The 20546-nt window shown below is 41.3% G+C and overlaps 1 protein-coding gene across 1 annotated transcript in view; it reads left to right on the top strand.

Moving 5' to 3' along the window:
* Positions 1-401: 401 nt before the first annotated feature.
* Positions 402-20546, top strand: part of EYS (eyes shut homolog) — an 88181-nt gene continuing 68036 nt past the window's right edge. Inside the window, exons 1-2 of the mRNA XM_032215163.1 lie at positions 402-1116; positions 3613-3726. Of these exons, the coding sequence (XP_032071054.1) occupies positions 402-1116; positions 3613-3726 (829 nt within the window). The remainder of the gene's footprint in view (positions 1117-3612; positions 3727-20546) is intronic.

The following is a 20546-nucleotide window of genomic DNA, read 5'->3' as shown; positions in this document are numbered from 1 at the left end:
CATCATTAGCAGATGTGTTATAATCTCTATTCCATGTTGGGTTATTTCAAAACTGGGGATAAAAACCATCTAACTCATTATTACTAGCCTTTGCTATTTGTTTTTAGCTTTTCAGGCCTAACGTGTCAAATTGCATCCAGCGTCAATTCAACAGTGAGATGGGTGTCCTGTAAATTTAATAAATAAACAAATATTCAGGTCTCTCATTTATGTATTTCTCATAGGCAGACACAGTGCAACTGATACCAAAAAAAGACCAACAACTGCGACAGGTTCTTAATGGAAGGAATCCATTCTGTCCTCAAGAGCCGAATCATCAGAGCGTGCTGTGTGATTTAGGTTCAAAAACAATGAAACTACAGTCATTTGTTCTCACAATAGCACTTCTTCTTCAACTTTCCATGGTAGGTGGACAGACTTTTTGTAACAGATCCTTGGTGTCTGAATGGAAAACCCAGCCAACAGTACATACAGTGAAATGGTCACTGAGCCAAGACATCTGCTCCAGCTTCTTCACAGAATGTTGGAATATTGATCCGTACCATGGAAGCAGCACTGCAGGCAACGTGCCTCTGAGATTATCCCAGATTTGTCCTCTGCAACTTCAGCTGGGGGATCTGCTCTTTGTTTCACCGGAGCCATCTTTTCAGTCTTATGGCATGAACCTGGCAAATGTTTCCTTGGAAGGGTTTATCCGATGCCCTCAACCAAGAGATGTCCATCGGCATCAGCTTCTATTTGACCATGGGTTAAGTGGGATGCGTCAAATTGTTCCGAAGTGGCTTGGCATTGGAACACATTACTTTGCAGAGGTCCCAATACGAGGACCGCTTTTATGCCATTTTGGACTTCGATTGAATGTGACAGTGAAGCCACAGGCTTGTCAGAAGTTTCCAAACTCAACGTTTTGCTCAGGTCATGGCAAATGTTTAAGTCATATCTGGGATGGAGCCTACCATTGCCAGTGCAGTCATCCCTATTCTGGACAGTTCTGCCAAGAAATTGATAAGTGTTCCAGTAAACCTTGCCACAACAGTGGCAGCTGCATTAGCAGAAAGAGCCAAAGAGAAGATGTTGAAGATTCCTATGAATGCATCTGCCTCGCCTCATTTACAGGTAAGATCACATACAGGTAAATTTTCTGAAATTTTAGTGCTTCTTCTGGCCATGTGTTCTCAGATTATCTTCTTGTGCAGAAGCAAAATGGGTTGTTATGTTACTGTTCTGTTGTTGTTGTTGTTTTGTACAAATCTCACTGTTGCTCCTATTTCCTTCTTTGCAATCTATGGTTTCCCAGCCTTGCAATGTCTAGCATATGCTGGCTACAGGATTTGACTTTGTGTAGATCTTAAAAAAGCAAGCAAGCTAAAGACTGAATCAAAATCGTGACATATGAGGACAGATATTCAGCCCTCCTGCCATTACTACCATCAATCGCAATAGCAATGGCACTTAGACTTATATACCACTTTACAGTGCTTTACAGCCCTCTCTAAGCGGTTTACAGAGTCAGCATATTGCCCCCAACAATTTGAGTCCTCATTTTATCCATCTCGGAAGGATGGAAGGCTGAGTCAACATTGAGCCTGGTACAGAGGTGGGTTCCTACCAGTTCTCACCAGTTCGGTAGAACTGGTTCATCAAATCTACTGAACAGGTTAGAAGAGGTTCCACTAGTGGACACAGAAAGCAGGCCACACCTACAGAAGAGGTTCCAAATTTTTTTGAAACCCACCACTGGTCCTTGGATATGATTATTCTACCCTATCATCCTCATATTTATAAAACTCAGTGCCTCTGTGAAAGGTAAGGATAACTACTGCGTTTGTGGTGCAATCAAAACATTGTGTGTGTTGAAGTTGTTTTAACACAAACCAAAGATGCCTTTTAAAAAACAAATTTACATCATATTCTTATGCATGCCAGTGCTGTGTATGAGGTAATTTAAGGTGGTTCTGACAAGTGTCGTCGGCATCTTCATATCCGGTCACATGAGCGGCAATCTACTCCCATCCGGTCACATGGGCAGCAAGCCATTCCCACAAAGGAGGCCACACCCACAGAGTAGGTTCAAACAGTTTTTGAAACCCACCACTGGCCTGGTGAGATTTGAAGTACCAAATGGCAGACAGCCGGCAGTCAGCAGAAGTAGCCTGCAGCTAACCACTGCGCCACCACGGCTCATCAATAACATTCTTCCACCATGAATGAAAATACAGAAAGGCTGTTACGATTTTGATCACAGTATATACAGAGTTTAAAGCCCTCCCCTCATTCTAGCACACCGCTCTTCCTTTTCTCATTCCAGTCGCTTGTTAAATGGAGATCAGTTAGATGAGAAACATCTTTTTCAGCTCGGCCCCTACTAGGCTTAAGATTGGAAGCAGCCTCTTGAAAAATGCAATACTAGATTGTCTTTAAGAATGAACTGACAATATGTAGTAGACAGCATGGATTCCCTCTGCACCTACTTTAAATATCAAGGGTATAAAAACTCCCTTGATCCAGTTTTATCGCAAGGGTAAAAAAAAAAGTTTCGAACATGTAAAGAATCAAGCACAGCATGAGCTTTTGAACAGTTGTATTTTAGGTAAATCCCAAACAAATAACGTGAAAGAATCTGTTTTGATTAAAATATTAGGATAGGAGCTGACAGGTGTGAGTGAGAGAATAATGGCTCTCATAGTGTTAATTTTTTTTTAATGGAAAAAATGTTCAAGTGTGAATAACCGTACAGCAACAATTCAAATGACAAGCGGAATTATATGGTATTTAGTCCCATATGCTGGAAAAGCACAAGCAATTTGTGATTGGCAATTTCCAGTAAGCAGCATGTTTAAGCAGAATTCATCCTGAAACTGTCTTTCCAGGCAGCTGTTAAATCATGTTGAAAAGCAAATATTAGAATATGTCTTTTTGTTCAAATATTGGAACGTTGATTTCCCCCCTGAAATTTGACCATATGCAACTCATCTTATGTATACGAGTTCAGTGAGACTGCCTTGGGGGAGGGGGAGAGGGAATTTTGACTAGTATTATATCTTCATTTGCGCTGAACATTTAAATATAAATATCTAAGAACTGTCACTTTGGTGCCATCTGCAAAATATTTAAATCAGCATCCTTACAATTACAGGTCTTTGGAGTTTCACAAACCAAATATTGTATCAAGATCCATTTCTCCTTTTGCTCAACGTTTGGCAATTGGAAGTTCACTAACAGTGAAATCGATCTTCCTTCCTTCCTTCCTTCCTTCCTTCCTTCTTCCCTTTCTTCCTCCCTCCCTCCCTCTTCCTACAATGCCCTTGGTGCTATCTGTATCTCCTACACATACCTTTAGTGATTACACCTGCCCTTTTGGAACCATAGTGTTAACATTATATACAATCCATTGCTTCATGCTAATAACATTAACAGAGTAATTTGAATAGAACCATGGAAACAACAGCAATAATATTGCTTTGGATTAATACCGAGCGAAACATGTATTGTACACTTTATGCATCCTAATTTTAAATCTTGTATTTTCATCTTCATTCTTTTGTAAAGCTCCATTCATTTTGAAAGTTTAGATTACATGTCTCCCCCCCCCCCCCCGTTTTGTTTTATAAGGAAGAAACTGTTCAGAAATAATTGGCCAGTGTCATCAACATTGTTGTGGCAACGGCAGCTGTAACAACATTTCTCCAAATACTTTTAGATGCCGATGTGATAAAACTGCTACAGGTAAGAAATGCATCTACTGTACACAATGATATGCCAACTAGGGAATGCATATATTATGCTCCTTTTGAAACACAATTATGTCTTTTCTCTGGGCTGACATTAGCCAGTGAGTTATGAGTCAAGAATGTTCATTTTACAAGTTCCGTAGAGGCTTCTTTATAGTTTACTCTTCCATGTGGTCTTCCAGAATGTAGATTAAATCAGTTCAAATCCATGCGGCTTCAGTTATTTATTGGGCAATAAAATTTAATTCCATTGAGTTGTCATTCTAAGCGCCATGGTGGTGCAGTGGCTAGAGTGCAGTACTGCAGGCCACTTCTGCTGATCACCGGCTACCAGCAGTTTGGCAGATTGAATTTCACCAGACTCAAGGTTGACTCAACTTTCCATCCCTCCGAGGTTGGTAAAATGAGGACCCAGTTTGTTGGGGGCAATAGGCTGACTCTGTAAACCGCTTAGAGAGGGCTGTAAAATCAATGTGAAGCGGTAAATAAGTCTAAGTGCTATTGCCAAGTGCTATTTTGCATCCACTCCATGGTTTAATATCTACATATAAAATGTTTTGCTCTATATGTCACAATATAAACCTGGTGTTCTCAATTCAGCACTTACATACACATATCTCCTTAAGTGTCAATCAATAGAAGATAATATTCGTAGCTCACTATTGGGGTCCTTGCTGGTCTCTGAGCTTGGCGATTTTATTGCAGACATTTCATTAACATCATCAGTGCTAGAAAAGGAGTGGGGCTTTCTCTCTTTTTTATACACTAGTGGTTTGCCCTGTCACAGTGTTGGTGAGAGGATAGATAGATAGATAGATAGATAGATAGATAGATAGATAGATAGATAGATAGATAGATAGATAGATAGATAGATAGATAGAGAGAGAGCAACTCCATCTACTTCTAGAATTAATGGAGTTACCTAGTTGGTTAATGAAATCTCTGCAACAAATTTACTAAGCTCTGAGAACACCAAGGACGCCCCACCTTGAGTGTCTTCCTAGGTTTATATCCAAAGAGAAAAGACATATTTTTTTGAGAACGGCTATGCCCATTGCCTCCCGCTAAAGAAGAAGGGGGAAATCTGCTTTCAGTGTTCCTCTTGCAAAATGTATGAAATAAAAATCCATCAGTGCTCCTCAATTATTGCAGGTAATACTTAATATGATGCCACTACTTTCATTTAAGAAGGTGCTGAAGTGGCCAAGCGATTGCTTTCTTTTCTAACTGGAAAAGACATCATTATGAGTCGGCCACGAAGAAGAATAAGCAATGTGTTTTTGTTGAATGAAGAGTATCTTGAGGGAGCTTAGCCTTTCAAGAATGTTGATATATGCATCCTGAATAAAAATGCGTATTTGGAGAATATCTTTAGATTGAAATGCATATTTTGAGAGAAAGCTGGATCTAAACAAACATCTAAAGGGTATTTTTTAAAAAAATCTTAGGGCAGATATTTTTTTTTTAAACAATGGTGCTAAAATGAAGCTGGCTTAAATGCAAATTGGATTGTTTTTTGGAGGAAACTATATATTTTGCCCTCATATAAAGCATTTATGCAATGTTTTTGGTGTTCATTTCTGATGAAAGTGAGCAAAGCCATTCAGTTGAATTGAAATCTGCTTCTTTCGCTCTAAGGAAAATTGATCCACTCTCTCTCTTTTTTTTTTTAACCACAAACCCCTGTAGCAACCTTTCTCAAACCTTGAAATAATTTTAACTTCTCGGGAAACTCTTGCATAAAAATTGCAAAAAATATTTAAAAACCCATCCAATTCATGTTTTCCAACTTTAGCAATTGCAAAAACAAACAAGAACACCCCCCCCACCGCCCCCAGCAATTGAGTTGTGGCAAACAGAATGTCCCACTATTGCAAAACATAGTATGGAAAGTTGCAAAAACAATGTATGCTTTTTTTTCTAAGCATGACCTCTGCAGAGCCCCCTAGTGCTCTTGTGCAGAACCACAGTTGAGAAAGGCTTTTCATAAGCCATTTGCAGACTTTTATTATTTTGACTTTTTCAACTAATTAAACTGTATCTCTAGCAGTTTAAAGGTTTGTGAATTTGCTTTTGGTTCCATTTGGGGCAGTTTGTATTTATTGTGAGGAAAATCCTCTTCTAGGAATAAGAAACGTCAGACAAAACCAGTGGTGGGTTTCAAAAATTGTTTGAACCTACTCTGTGGGTGTGGCCTCCTTTGTGGGAGTGGCTTGTCGCCCATGTGACCGGATGGGAGTGGCTTGCCGCCCATGTGACCGGATATGAAGATGCCGACGACACTTGTCAGAACCACTTTAATTACCTCACACACAGCACTGGCATGCATAAGAATATGATGTAAACTTGTTTTTTGAAAGGCATCTTTGGTTTGCATTAAAACAACTTCAACACACGCAATGTTCTGATTGCACCACAAACGCAGTAGTCATCCTTACCTTTCACAGAGGCACTGAGTTTTATAAATATGAGCATGGTAGTGTAGAATAATCATATCCAAGGACCAGTGGTGGGTTTCAAAAACTTTTGGAACCTCTTCTGTAGGTGTGGCCTGCTTTCCGGGTCCACTGGTGGAAACACTTATAACCGGTTCGGTAGATTTGACGAACCGGTTCTACCGAATAGGTGCATACTGGTAGGAACCCACCTCTGGATAAAACTCAAAAAAAGAAAGAAAGAGGAGGAGGAAGAAAGGGGAAAAGAAATAGCATTTGCTGGCCCATTAAGTAATTTGTCAATGGACTTTACAATATTATTGAACAAATTGTAAGTAGAAAGGAGGATTCATCGATAATTTATACATATGGGAGAATATAGCTTGTTGAACTACATGACATTAAGATTGCATTAGTTTCATCTACGATAGTCCCTTTTGTAATATGTGGGAATGACTTTGCGAGATGGGGGAAGAGACAAGTTATGATGAGGCATCTTAGCACATACCGGTAGCAGGAATGTGGGCTTGGCAAATTTCTCAGAAGGGACCCTCTCTACTTTCCTAGGCTGTAAGGGCTAAAGGAGAACAATGTACTATCAGACTGAAAGATTCTCTTAATGTAACCTTACAATATAAGGGATGCAGTGGCTCAGTGGCTAAGAGCTTGTCGATCAGAAAGGTTGGCAATTTGGCGGTTCGAATCCCTAGCGCTGCGTAATGGAGTGAGCTTCTGTTACTTGTCCCAGCTTCTGCTAACCTAGCAGTTCAAAAGCACGCAAAAAATGCAAGTAGAGAAAAAGGAACCACCTTTGGTGAGAAGGTAACAGCGTTCTGTACACCTTTGGCGTTTAGTCATGCCAGCCACATGATCACGGAGACGTCTTCGGATAATGCTGTCTCTTCGGCTTTGAAACGGAGATGAGCACCGCCCCCTAGAGTCGGGAATGACCAGCACATATGTGCAAGGGGAACCTTTATCTTTACCTTAACCTTACAATAAAGTAGAATTAACCATTATGGAACATGTAGACTTTCTGTGAGAATTCCCTGAAGAAGCAGGGACAGCATTCTTGCAGAGAACAGTGACGTCTGGCTAATGAAGTCTTTCTGGATAAGGAAGGATCATGAGATTGCCCACTTTCACTCCAGACACTGCTCTCCTCAAGTAGAATGCAGAAAACACATTTTTGTGGTGAGCTCATGAATTGAATAGCTGGGAGTCAAGAGTTTTCAATGAAGTCCACAGTTGTATTGCAACACTTATGGACACAAAAGTTTTAATGAGCCTCATTTCTTAAACACTTATGGATGTAGTTAATTTACAGAACATCTAAGGAAATAAAATTTACCTTGTATTACAGAGGAATAAAGACAGATTATGAATGGACCTATATACAAATAAGACAAGTTTTTAAAGCTATTAAAAATATTAAGCCAGGAATGGTCCCTGGACCAAATGAATTATCAGCTTCTTATTATACATGTTTTGAGGATGAACTTTTACAATCTTTACAAAATACAATGAACTCTACCTTATAGGAAGATGCCAGAGAGTTGGAAAGAGATCAATATAGCACTAATACCTAAAGTGGAACATGATTTGACTTTAACCAGAAACATTATCATTTTGAGATTATAGTATGCTCGAAGATGGGAAAATTCAGCCTTACCCACAATAGAGGAATGGTAGGTGAATATGATGGAAACACTAGCTAATGTGGCTTCATTAATCAGAGAAAAGATAGTATCTACATTGATTGCTGACTGGAAATCCCGTGCGCAGCTTTTGCATAAAATAGAAACAAAATGAGCTAATCATTTTAGTTTTGATGATTAAATAAGACAGATGATAGAAAAATGACAATGATGTTGTAACCATAAAGGGGTAAATTTATCATTGTAGTTATAGCTGCTTCAAAGAAGATCAGAAGCCATTTCATTGTATCTTTTTTTCCTTTCTATTCTATTTTCCTTCCCTCCCCCCCTTTTTTATATATTTAGCTTTCTGTTTCATTTCTTTTTTTCTTTTATTTTCGTTACTTTACATTATTTCTCCCATCGATCCATCGATTGTGGAATGTGCATAGAAAAATGAGAGCCCCAGAACATTGGACTCTGGGCACCTTATAATGTTTTTTTTCCATAGACTGCTTTAATCAGGGAATGAATGTGGATATAATTGTAGGCATTTTGCAATTGAAAAAAAAAAACTATTTTTCTTTATAAAAAGATAGGAAAGAGTTTAACATACTCCATAAGGTCAGAGACATTCATCCATGTTGTGCTTTAAATAATCACAAAACACAAATGCCTCTTGGCTGGGTGGAGGTTGGTCTTTGCGTTACAACTTTCTATTACCTTCATCCCCTCCCTTTCTGCCTTTACATTAAAAATGCTGAATTGGTTATTTGTTTGAAGCTAATGATGTGGCTTGCGGTCCATGCTGCGAATTTATTAATTGGTTTCCCAAAAAACAAGTGCAATAGATATGTGTTCTGACCGCCCCCCTTCTCCATCCAGGAACGAAAGCCAAAAGCCACGTAACAAAAAAGTTTCTTTTAATCAGTCCAAGCTCTTGTTGGCTGCAAGCCCAAATAAACAAAGATAATAGCTCTGGCAGAAAGTCCTATAACTCACACCACAATGCAAACCAGGATTCTATATATCCAGCCACTTATCCAAGTTAGCTTCTCTCAATATATGAACATGAACGAGGAACGATCACGAGAACAGGAACGTTGACTTCTGCAACCAGGACGTGGCACCAGCAGTCTCTTTTATCAGCAAGAGGGGATCTTGATCAGCATCGGCTGTTCGTAATCACCTCCTGTAATTTCCTTTACGCTGAGTAGACCTGCGTCTGCATGCATCCTGATACAACTCCCAAATGTTTTCCTGAACATTCCCTTTGATCCAATGCTCTGCCGCCACCTGAGGGCCAACCAGTCTCTCCTTGCCCTGCTCCGAGTCGACACCCTGTCCAGGGTCCTCCACCTCCTCCAAGGCCGACTCATAAGACCCCTCGCTGTCGGAGTCTGGCGGCAGCTCCAACTGCTCCTGCCAGGCCACAACAGATATGATGAGGTGATCCTGTATAGAATTTATCTTTAGCAACCAGTTCATCTGTTTTCCTTGAAGCTGAGCTAATAGAAGTGTGTGATCAGCACATTTCATTCTGGCCATTGGCAAAGGAGGGAAAATACCGCTGCAAATGGTTGACACCCTACTGATTTTTTTTTAACTTATGTATAATAAATGATGGGGATCCAAGCATTCATGAGCAGGAGCAACCATTAATCACATTTGCATTTAAATATTGCCCTAATATGCATTTGAATGAGCCTTATATTTAGGAAACCAGCCAGCCTATGCTGCCAAATTCCTAGTCCATTCTTGAGATTTTCACCCTGGCATTCCTTTATGTGGAAGGCAGCTAAGAGCCAAGGTGGCGCAGTGGTTAAATGCAGCACTGCAGGCTACTGCTAGATCAGCAGGTCAGCGGTTCAAATCTCACCGGCTCAGGGTTGACTCAGCCTTCCATCCTTCCGAGGTGGGTAAAATGAGGACCCAGATTGTTGGGGGCAATATGCTGACTCTCTGTAAACCGCTTAGAGAGGCCTGAAAGGCCTATGAAGCGGTATATAAGTCTACTGCTATTGCTATTGCTAAGTCTCCAGGGGGAGAGAGAAAAAGAGCTAGAACTATCTGCCCAGAATTGCTTGAGAATCTGACATTACAATCAGGCTCCGCACCTGAACAGAACTAGTCCATGGAGAAAGAAGACAAACATTGTGCCCGTCCCTCTTTAAATCTGAAGCCAATCCAAATTTCCAGAGGGCATTTAGAACCTCTGCATATAAAAGTGCCCTCAGCCAAGTTCTTAGATTAACTTCAATGCAACACTAATTCATCTCAATCAAGTGAGGAGAGATGGTTTAAAGCGATTCACAGCATGATGATCACTCAAGCCAGGATTCTTTAGGCATATTTGTTCACCCAGAATTGCATTGGGAGATTTATAATCTTGCGTTCATTTGATGTTTACAATATCAAGCCATATGTCAAAGGCACTGCAGGTATTCATCCATCCCAAGTTGAACAATGAGTTGGCATATTACATGCAGTATTTGTACGCGTGTATCTTCAAGTCCGTTTTTGACAGCCCGGGCAGAGTCCCTGCATTTTCTTTTTCCAATATATTTTTATTATTTTTACATTTAAAACAATGCAGTACCACGAAGTCGAAGTGACCATACATTCACATTATATACAGCTAGTCTCAACCACTGACAATTAGCCTACTTCAGAGGTGGGTTCCTACCAGTTCGCACCTATTCGGTAGAACCAGTTCGTCAAATCTACTGAACCAGTTAGAAGAGGTTCCACTAGTGGACCCGGAAAGCAGGCCACACCTACAGAAGAGGTTCCAAAAATTTTTGAAACCCACCACAAGGATCTTGTAACTTGACAGCTTTAAGACTTGCATGCTTCAATGCCAGAGTTTCTGAATAGCTACTTGGACCGACCTAAGTACCAATTCATAATTTCATATCTGGTCACATGGGTGGCAAGCCACTCCCACAAAGGATGCCACACCCACAGAGTAGGTTCCAACAATTTTTGAAACCCACCACTGGCCTACTTAGTGCATTATCTATCCTTCTGTCCAATCACAATTTTTACAGTTTGTTCCAGTCTTGTCATCTTGTCTTATACCAGTCATAAAATCTGTTCCAGACTTCAAAATATTCTGATCCCCCTTTATTTTTAAGTTCAAGAGGGAGCCTATCTGCTTCTGCAGATAGGCCAACACTTTTCTGATTATTTCTAGCTCTGAGGGTGTATTTTCTTTTTTCCAGTATTGTGCATAAGTTATGCATGCTGCAGTTAGTACATATATAATTAAATAATTAAATAAAGTGCTAGTCCCTACATTTTTATTCACAAGGTTTTCCAAGAGCAGTTTTCCATTGCTGGCTTTCTGGGACTGAGAGAGAGGGACTGGTCCAGAGGGGATATTCAGCAGGTTCTGAGCAGTTATGGAGAACTGATAGTGGAAATTTTCAGTAGTTCAGAGAATCGGAAAATACCACCTCTGACTGGCTCCACCCCCAACTATTCTCTGCCTCCCGGGTCCCACCTGATCGGGAGGGAATGGGATTTTGCCGTATCCTTCCCCTGCCATGCCCAGCAAGCCACACCATGCCCACTAAGCCACACCCACAGAACCAGTAGTAAAAAAAAAAAATTGAATCCCACCACTGGACTGGTCCAAGGTCGCCCAGCTGGCCTAACATGGAACTAGAACTGATGGTCTCCCAGTTTCTGATACCTTAAACACTAAACTGGCTATTTCTCCTGCCCTAGATTAAAAAAACATGGAAGTGTTTGCTGAAGGCACCACTGTTTCTTTTCAGGAAAAGTTTCCTTTGCGTCTTTGTAATGTAATTGAAACATGAAATGCAGCTGAGGAGTTTGTGATTAATAGCCGTGTCTTTCTAAGAATGGTAGCTTTCCCCTGCTATTTTTAGTACCTAGACTGGGAATGAGGTTTCTTTCATGTTAAATTCTATTCCTAGTTGCCATACCTTTTATTTCATTATGATTCAGTATGTTATTATTTAACGAAAACCAAGGGGAGAGAGAAGTTTTGGTACTATTTTGTTAAACAATTGGGCATTAGAAACTTCTGAAGATTAATTACAAACCAACCTCTTATCCTGGTAATTCTTTTTTTATTCAATTGGGTAGAAGTCTGGTTGTTGTTGTTAGTTGTGAAGTCATGTCTGACCCATTGGGACCCCATGGACAATGCTCCTCCAGGCCTTCCTGTCTCCTACCATCCTCTGGAGTCCATTTAAGCTCATGCCTACTGCTTCAATTTCTCCATCCAGCCACCTCATTCTCTGTCGTCCCCTTCTTCTTTTGGCCTCAATCTTCCCCAGCATTAGGCTCCTCTCCAGAGAGCAGTATGGTAAGAGAAGCATATTGTGTGTGTGTGTGCATGCACAAATACAGTATATACAAATATTTTCCTGAGAACCATATTTCACTATACAAAAATAAAATAGTAATTTATTTATTTATTTATTGTACCTTTGAGAAAGCATTGATTCTTGGAGAGTCCCTAATCAAATCCCTGCAGTTTTCTTGATAGGGTTCTTCAGAAGTTGCTTGCCATTGTCTGCTTCCTAGGGTTAGAGCCGAGGTGTCGCAGTGGTTAGAGTGCAGTACTGCAGGCCACTTCAGCTGACTGCTATCTGCAGTTCAGCGGTTCTAATCTCACCGGCTCAAGGTTGACTCAGCCTTCCATCCTTCCGAGGTGGGTGAAATGAGGATCCAGACTGTGGGGGCGATATGCTGACTCTGTAAACCGCTTAGAGAGGGCTGAAAGCCCTATGAAGCGGTATATAAGTCTAACTGCTATTGCTAACTAACTGCTATTAAGTCAGAATGAATGGCCAGAGGTCAGCCAACTGGCTTTCTGCCTAAGGTGGCTCTAGAACTCACCCTCTTCTAGTTATTATCTAGGTGCCTTAATTACTAAACCAAATTAGCAATAGCAATAGCAGTAGACTTATATACCGCTTCATAGGCCTTTCAGGCCTCTCTAAGCGGTTTACAGAGAGTCAGCATATTGCCCCCAACAATCTGGGTCCTCATTTTACCCACCTCGGAAGGATGGAAGGCTGAGTCAACCCTGAGCCGGTGAGATTTGAACCGCTGACCTGCTGATCTAGCAGTAGCCTGCAGTGCTGCATTTAACCACTGCACCACCTTGGCTCTTATGGGGAATTGGTTCTCCCCATAAGTATTGCTAATAACTTTAACACGGAAGTATTGTATTGGCATAGACAAGTGTTCTGACAAGTAACAATGCATTTTGGAGCAGAATTCAGATCTAAAATAGGAAAGGTTTGACCTTTCAGGCACTTTTAGACGGCAACTACTATCATATTCAGAGGTGGTCTTCAGACGGTTCCAACCGGTTCACCCAAACCAGTAGCGGAAATCACAGGTGGGTTCGCCCATCCGCCCCAGATCTATGCTGTCCTATTTAGGCACATTTTTGAAGCCAGGTGCATGCATGGAAGGCACGCACATGAGCAAAGTGCATGCACGGAAGGTCGGGAAAATGTGTGGAAGCGGTGTGAAGAGAGCGGGCATGCACGGGTTGAACCGGTGGTAACAAAATGTGACATCCACCGCTGATCATATTTCAGGTTAGATAGGGATCCCTAGGTGACAGGGAACTTGCCTGCTGGCTGTAAGATATACAATACAATACAATAGCAGATTTGAAAGGGGCCTTGGAAGTCTTCTAGTCCAACCCCCTGCCTAGGGAGGAAACCCTATACCATTTTAGACAAATGGCTATCCAACATCTTCTTAAAGACTTCCACTGTTGGGGCATTCACAACTTCTGGAGGCACGTTTTTCCATTGATTAATTGTTCTAACTGTCAGGAAATTTCTCCTCAGTTCTAAGTTGCTTCTCTCTTGATTAGTTTCCACCCATTGCTTCTTGTTCTACCCTCAGGTGCCTTGGAGAACAGTTTGACTCCCTCTTCTTTGTGGCAACCCCTGAGATATTGGAACACTGCTATCATGTCTCCCCTAGTCCTTCTTTTCATTAAACTAGACATACCCAGTTCCTGCAACCGTTCTTCATATGTTTTAGTCTCCAGTCTCCTAATCCTCTTTGTTGCTCTTCTCTGCACTCTTTCTAGAGTCTCCACATCTTTTCTACATCGTGGCGACCAAAACTGAATGCAGTATTCCAAGTGTGGCCTTACCAAGGCATTATAAAGTGGTATTAACACTTCACATGATCTTGATTCTATCCCTCTGTTTATGCAGCCTAGAACTGTGTTGGCTTTTTTGGCAGCTGCTGCATACTGCCGGCTCATATTTAAATGGTTGTCCACTAGGATTCCAAGATCCCTCTCACAATTACTACTATTGAGCAAGGTACCACCTATACTGTACCTGTGCATTTTGCTTTTCTTCCCTAAATGTAGAAATATAATACCTTATTTTTTTTAACCACGGAATTTCATTTTATTGGATAGTGCCCAATGTTCAAGTTTGTTAAGATCCTTCTGTATCTTAAGCCTGTCTTCTGGAGTGTTGGCTATTCCTGCCAGCTTGGTGTCATCTGCAAATTTGATGAGTTCCCCATTTATTCCCTCATCCAAATCATTGATGAAGATATTGAAGAGGACTGGACCTAAAACAGAGCCTTGGGGTACTCCACTGCATACTTCCCTCCATATAGGTGCAGTTTCATTGAGGACTACATGTTGAGTTCGGTTGGTCAGCCAGTTACGAATCCATCTGGTGGTGATGCTGTGTAACCCACATTCTTCTACTTTATCTTGTAGTAGGTTATGGTCTACCTTATCAAATGCCTTACTGAAGTCCAAGTAAACTATATCGATGGCATTCCTCTGGTCCACTAATTTTGTCACTTTGTCAAAGAATGCAATAAGATTAGTCTGGCATGATTTGTTTTTGACAAACTCATGTTGGCTTTTGGCTATTACTTTGTTTACTTCTAGGTGTTCGGTAATTTGTTGCTTGATTATCTTTTACAGAATCTTTCCTGGTATTGAGGTCAGGCTGATAGGTCTATAGTTTCCTGGATCTATTTTTTCCCTTTTCTGAAGATGGGAACCACATCAGCTCTTTTCCAGTCCTCTGGCAGTTCCCTGGTGCTCCAGGATCTCTGAAAGATATAGTTCTGTGCTTCTGAGATCTCGTCTGCCAGTTCAGTGGTGGATTCCGGATCCCATTCCAACCAGTACGGTTGGAACGGGCCCAGCATCGTCCACATGGACACGCACAGTGCACACATGTGTTGTAGCTGCAAACGACGCTTCCGCAAGCATCCGCAACACTCCAGCTGCTCGGTGGAGCATCACACAGTCACTGTATGCACCATGCACGTGTGGGGAAGCACCGAAATCTTTAAAACACGGTAAGGAGCTTGCGCGGGTGGGTGGTCCCACCGGAGCACCATACCGGAACAGTATCCAGTGCTCCGGACAAGTTCCGGTACGCCTGTACCAGGGCGTACCACCTGCAACCCACCACTGTGCCAGTTCCTTCAGAACCCTGAAGGATATATATCTGTCCTCTTCCAATCTTCCTTTATTTATTTTGTTTTTATCCACATTTATTGTTCAATTGATTTTATTAAATGTTTCATTCTCTAGTTTTATTGTACACTCAATTTGTATGAGATGGGTATATATATATATATATATATATATATATATATATATATATATATATATATATATATATATATATATATATATATATTTGATTAACTAAGTAAAAGAAAATAAGTAAGTAAGTAACTACATAAACTTTATAAGAACAGAAATTCCATATCTGAAATGCCACATTTATTTCAGTTGTACCATAAACAAAAAAATTAACAGTTCTTTGACCATCCTTCTAATGCTGGTAAATGGGTTTGAGTTGCTTGGAGGACTGAGATCCTGCAAAAGATTTCTCAAAATAATGTTCAATTATAGCAGAATACAATATTTTCTGCTGAAACCTCTCTTTCTCCCCCCTCTCTCTTCCTCCCTCTCCGTTTCTCCCTCTCTCACTCCCTCCAAGTTGTCCAAGAAAACATTTTGCTTGCAATTACTCCATGATTTATAAAATCACGGAGTAACTGCATTTTTTTTTTTTTTTTAGTTTGTCGAAACTGGAAAAATGGTGCCACTGAAAAACATTACTTTTGCTGTCAGATTTCAGTAGTAGATTTTGGAGTCCATACAATGGACATTGCAGGCTATGTGTCAGTGGATTAATCATTTCCCAGATAGCACTTCACAATTCTCAAAAATATATTTGTAGAAAGGAACATAAGATCTAATCTGGAGGTAGAGGGGTAAGGGCAACAGGGACTGTGTTCCAGCTTAAAGGGTCTTAAAACCCATACATTGAAACAGTGAAGGGAGTCGTGGCATTACCAGCCTTTTATTTCTGGCGTTTAATAAGGTGGCCTTGGTGGCTTTTGCTGCAAAAGGCTTCGCATCAGACCATCCCTCTCCCCACTCCTCACCCACATCCTGACGAAGCTGTCCTGGACCGGAATGGGACAACTTGCTGTGGGACAATATTGAAATCAAACTGATTTTTTTTAAAAATTCGGTATGCCTTATATGGCGAGTATTGCCCAAACCCTATATTTTAACAGGAAAAGTAAGGGGTTGTCTTATACACCCAGTCTCCTTATATGCCGGAAAATACGGTATTATAGCAAATGGCCTCTCCTAAATACATGTTATTAGAACTTTTTTGTGTGTGTGTAACAACTGTGGATGCAGGCAATCAGATTCACAAATGAAGACTTCAATTAGCTGCCTTATTGCTCAAGTCTATAACACAAGAATCTTCTCAAATTGGTGATTTGCAACCTGGGTCAGACTAGATAAGGTTCAACAGCTCTAATGCCCATATAGGGATTCCAAACTAATTCACAACTTGACTCCTCTCCTAGCTCGGCCAGTCTCTCTCCAAAAACCATCCATTCAAATGTACTTTTCACGTGTACCTGATTTCATTAACTTTGTAGTTATTGACAGTTTTAATGACTTCTATGCATTCAGAAGATTTTAATGAAAAAGAAAAAAGCCTCCATAAAGACAGGATTTTGGTTTTTGCATGCAAATGGTATCGTGCTTTATGACATTCATTTATGTATTATGTATGTAACAATAATTTCCTTGGGGTACGTTTGATAGTGAATTTATTCGTTCGTTTGCTTGTTTGATTTGAAGCCACCTGAGTCCAAACTGTGCACACGATACACTGGGTAATATAAAAAAAAAAATCAGAATAGGAAACAGCGCAACAATCCGTAATGCATATAATTTTCAGTTTCAGAGCCAGCAAGCACTTCAGTATCTGGGTAACAGAAACAGCAGGAAACTAGTAGGATTCTTCTGTTGTACTTGCCTGGCACAGTTGTTAGGGTGCAGTACTGCAGGCCACTTCAGCTGACTGTTATCTGAAGTTCAGCGGTTCTAATCTCACCGGCTCAAGGTTGACTCAGCCTTCCATCCTTCCGAGGTGGGTGAAATGAGGACCCAGACTGTGGGGGCGATATGCTGACTCTGTAAACTGCTTAGAGAGGGCTGAAAGCCCTATGAAGCGGTATATAAGTCTAACTGCTATTGCTATTGCTATTCTTATCGACTCATCATCTTTTGTACCAGACCAGTGGTGGGATTCAAATAATTTAACAACCAGTTCTCTGCCCTAATGACCATATGAGTAGGTGGAGCTTGGTGGTCATGTGACTGGGTAAGCGTGGCCAACTCAACGTCACTCAGGTCAATGCGCGCTTCACCTTAGCTGTTACAATGTAATAAGGGTTAACCGGAGAGACAATTTCTGTAAGCAGGGCAATAAAGATGAGGCTAGAAACAACACCAGAATGTTTCCTTCCTGCCTTCCTTACAGGATTAGCCCTGTAAAGTGGAACAAAACCAAAATGAGATTCCTTCCAACAATCGGTTCTCTTAGAACTACTTAGAAAGTTACCAACCGGTTCTCCCAAACAGGTGCGAACTGGCTGAATCCCACCACTGTGCCAGACTGAACCATCTTTGCACATCAAGCCTACAAACAATATTGGTGTGAATCTTCCATAATTAAGCGGCCAAAACTAAGAAGTCAACCTGAATCATATGCTTCTCACATTCTCACCAATATGATTTCCTCCCAAAATTCTAACATAAGACCCCGGGGCTTGGAATAGTTGAAAATAAAGCAGATAAGGAGTAGATTTATTACTACTTAGCAGCACACCAGTCATTCTGTTCTTGTGCGAGCAAGGTCTCCCTTATAATAAATGATAGATGGAATATCGGCAGGGACAAGGTCAGGCTATTGATAATAATAAAAAAGGCAGATTTCCATCTTATGTGTAATTATATAACATACTTATGTAAAGTATCCTTTAAAAACGTTTACACTATTGACCCATTCTCAGGTTGACATATATTCATTATGCTGTTTGGAGAGAGGGGGGAGAGAGGTGAGGGAGGAAGACAATAAAAAAACCTAAGGAAGGGGGGTAGGAGAAATGGAAGTTGACAAGGAAATGGAATGCAAAGGTGACTTGCTGAAAGTTGACGAAACAAATGTGACGAATAATAGGAATTCTGAACGAATACAAATGCTGGAAGCATGGCAGAGTAAAACTGTCATTGGAAATAAAAAAACATACTTGTAATGAATATCAGGCAGCATTAAATTATCTGGGTAAAAGTGGAGACATGTTTTAAAGAGCACTTGAGTGGTTGTTTTGCACTTCTGAAGAACAGTAAAATAGGCTTACAAATATTTGGAAAATAGGGGATAAAGCTTTCTCAGCTTCCAATATCATTCTTGTCACTCAGACACCACATGTCTATATCCTCATTTTCCAAAATTCTCAACTACGTGAAATTTCTCAATGGATAGGAGAGATTATTCCCTACCCAGATAATAGGAATCCAGTTTTGGGATAAAAGATAATCATGTCATTGACTATGGAAAGATCAACAATATGGAGGCATCATTAACCAGAGTTTACCACAAAGGGATATTTAAGATCGAATGCTTTTAACAAGTGATGAAATCAGTCCTCTACTAACAAACTCCGCTTTCATCATTTTTTTTTCCCTTGACCCCTTCTTCTGAGGAAATATCTAGTTTACCATCACTTACAGATCCCTTTCCTAATATAATTCTAGAACTAAAAAATCAGTACAAATCATCCTATTTACTACCCATTTACCAAGGGTGAAATACAGCAGGTTCTGACAGTTCTGGAGAACTGGTAGCGGAAAATTTGAATAGTTTGGGGAACCAGCAAATGCCACCTCTGGTTGGCCCAGAGTGGGGTGGGAATGGAGATTTTGCAGTATCCTTCCCCTGGAGTGGGGTGGGAATGGAGATTTTGCAGTATCCTTCCCCTGGAGTGGGTGGAAATGGAGATTTTGCAGTATCCTTCCCCTGGAGTGGGTGGGAATGGAGATTTTGCAGTATCCTTCCCCTGGAGTGAGGTGGGAATGGAGATTTTGCAGTATCCTTCCCCCTGGAGTGGGGTGGGAATGGAGATTTTGCAGTATCCTTCCCCTGGAGTGGGGTGGGAATGGAGATTTTGCAGTATCCTTCCCCTGGAGTGGGGTGGGAATGGAGATTTTGCAGTATCCTTCCCCTGGAGTGAGGTGGGAATGGAGATTTTGCAGTATCCTTCCCCTGGAGTGGGGTGGGAATGGAGATTTTGCAGTATCCTTCCCCTGGAGTGGGTGGGAATGGAGATTTTGCAGTATCCTTCCCCTGGAGTGGGGTGGGAATGCAATAGCAATAGCAATAGCAGTAGACTTATATACCGCTTCATAGGCCTTTCAGGCCTCTCTAAGCGGTTTACAGAGAGTCAGCATATTGACTGACTCTCCTTCCCCTGGAGTGGGGTGGGACATGGAGATTTTGCAGTATCCTTCCCCTGGAGTGGGTGGGAATGGAGATTTTGCAGTATCCTTCCCCTGGAGTGGGGTGGAAATGGAGATTTTGCAGTATCCTTTCCCTGGAGTGCAGAGGGAATGGAGATTTTGCAGTATCCTTCCCCTGGAGTGGGGTGGGAATGGAGATTTTGCACCCCACTCCCCCTGGAGTGGGGTGGGAATGGAGATTTTGCAGTATCCTTCCCCTGGAGTGGGGTGGGAATGGAGATTTTGCAGTATCCTTTCCCTGGAGTGCAGAGGGAATGGAGATTTTGCAATATCCTTCCCCTGGAGTGGGGTGGGAATGGAGATTTTGCAGTGTCCTTATCCTGTCATGCCCCCTGTCATTATTTTTCCCTTGACCCCTTCTTCTGAGGAAATATCTAGTTTACCATCACTTACAGATCCCTTTCCTAATATAATTCTAGAACTAAAAAATCAGTACAAATCATCCTATTTACTACCCATTTACCAAGGGTGAAATACAGCAGGTTCTGACAGTTCTGGAGAACTGGTAGCGGAAAATTTGAATAGTTTGGGGAACCAGCAAATGCCACCTCTGGTTGGCCCAGAGTGGGGTGGGAATGGAGATTTTGCAGTATCCTTCCCCTGGAGTGGGGTGGGAATGGAGATTTTGCAGTATCCTTTCCCTGGAGTGCAGAGGGAATGGAGATTTTGCAGTATCCTTCCCCTGGAGTCGGGTGGGAATGGAGATTTTGCAGTATCCTTTCCCTGGAGTGCAGAGGGAATGGAGATTTTGCAATATCCTTCCCCTGGAGTGGGGTGGGAATGGAGATTTTGCAGTGTCCTTATCCTGTCATGCCCCCCAAGCCATGCCCCCAAGCCACACCTCCCCAAGCTG

Source organism: Thamnophis elegans, chromosome 4 (genome assembly GCF_009769535.1).
Source record: "Thamnophis elegans isolate rThaEle1 chromosome 4, rThaEle1.pri, whole genome shotgun sequence".
In the NCBI taxonomy this organism is placed as follows: domain Eukaryota; kingdom Metazoa; phylum Chordata; class Lepidosauria; order Squamata; family Colubridae; genus Thamnophis; species Thamnophis elegans.
This window is presented reverse-complemented; position numbering and strand designations above follow the sequence as displayed.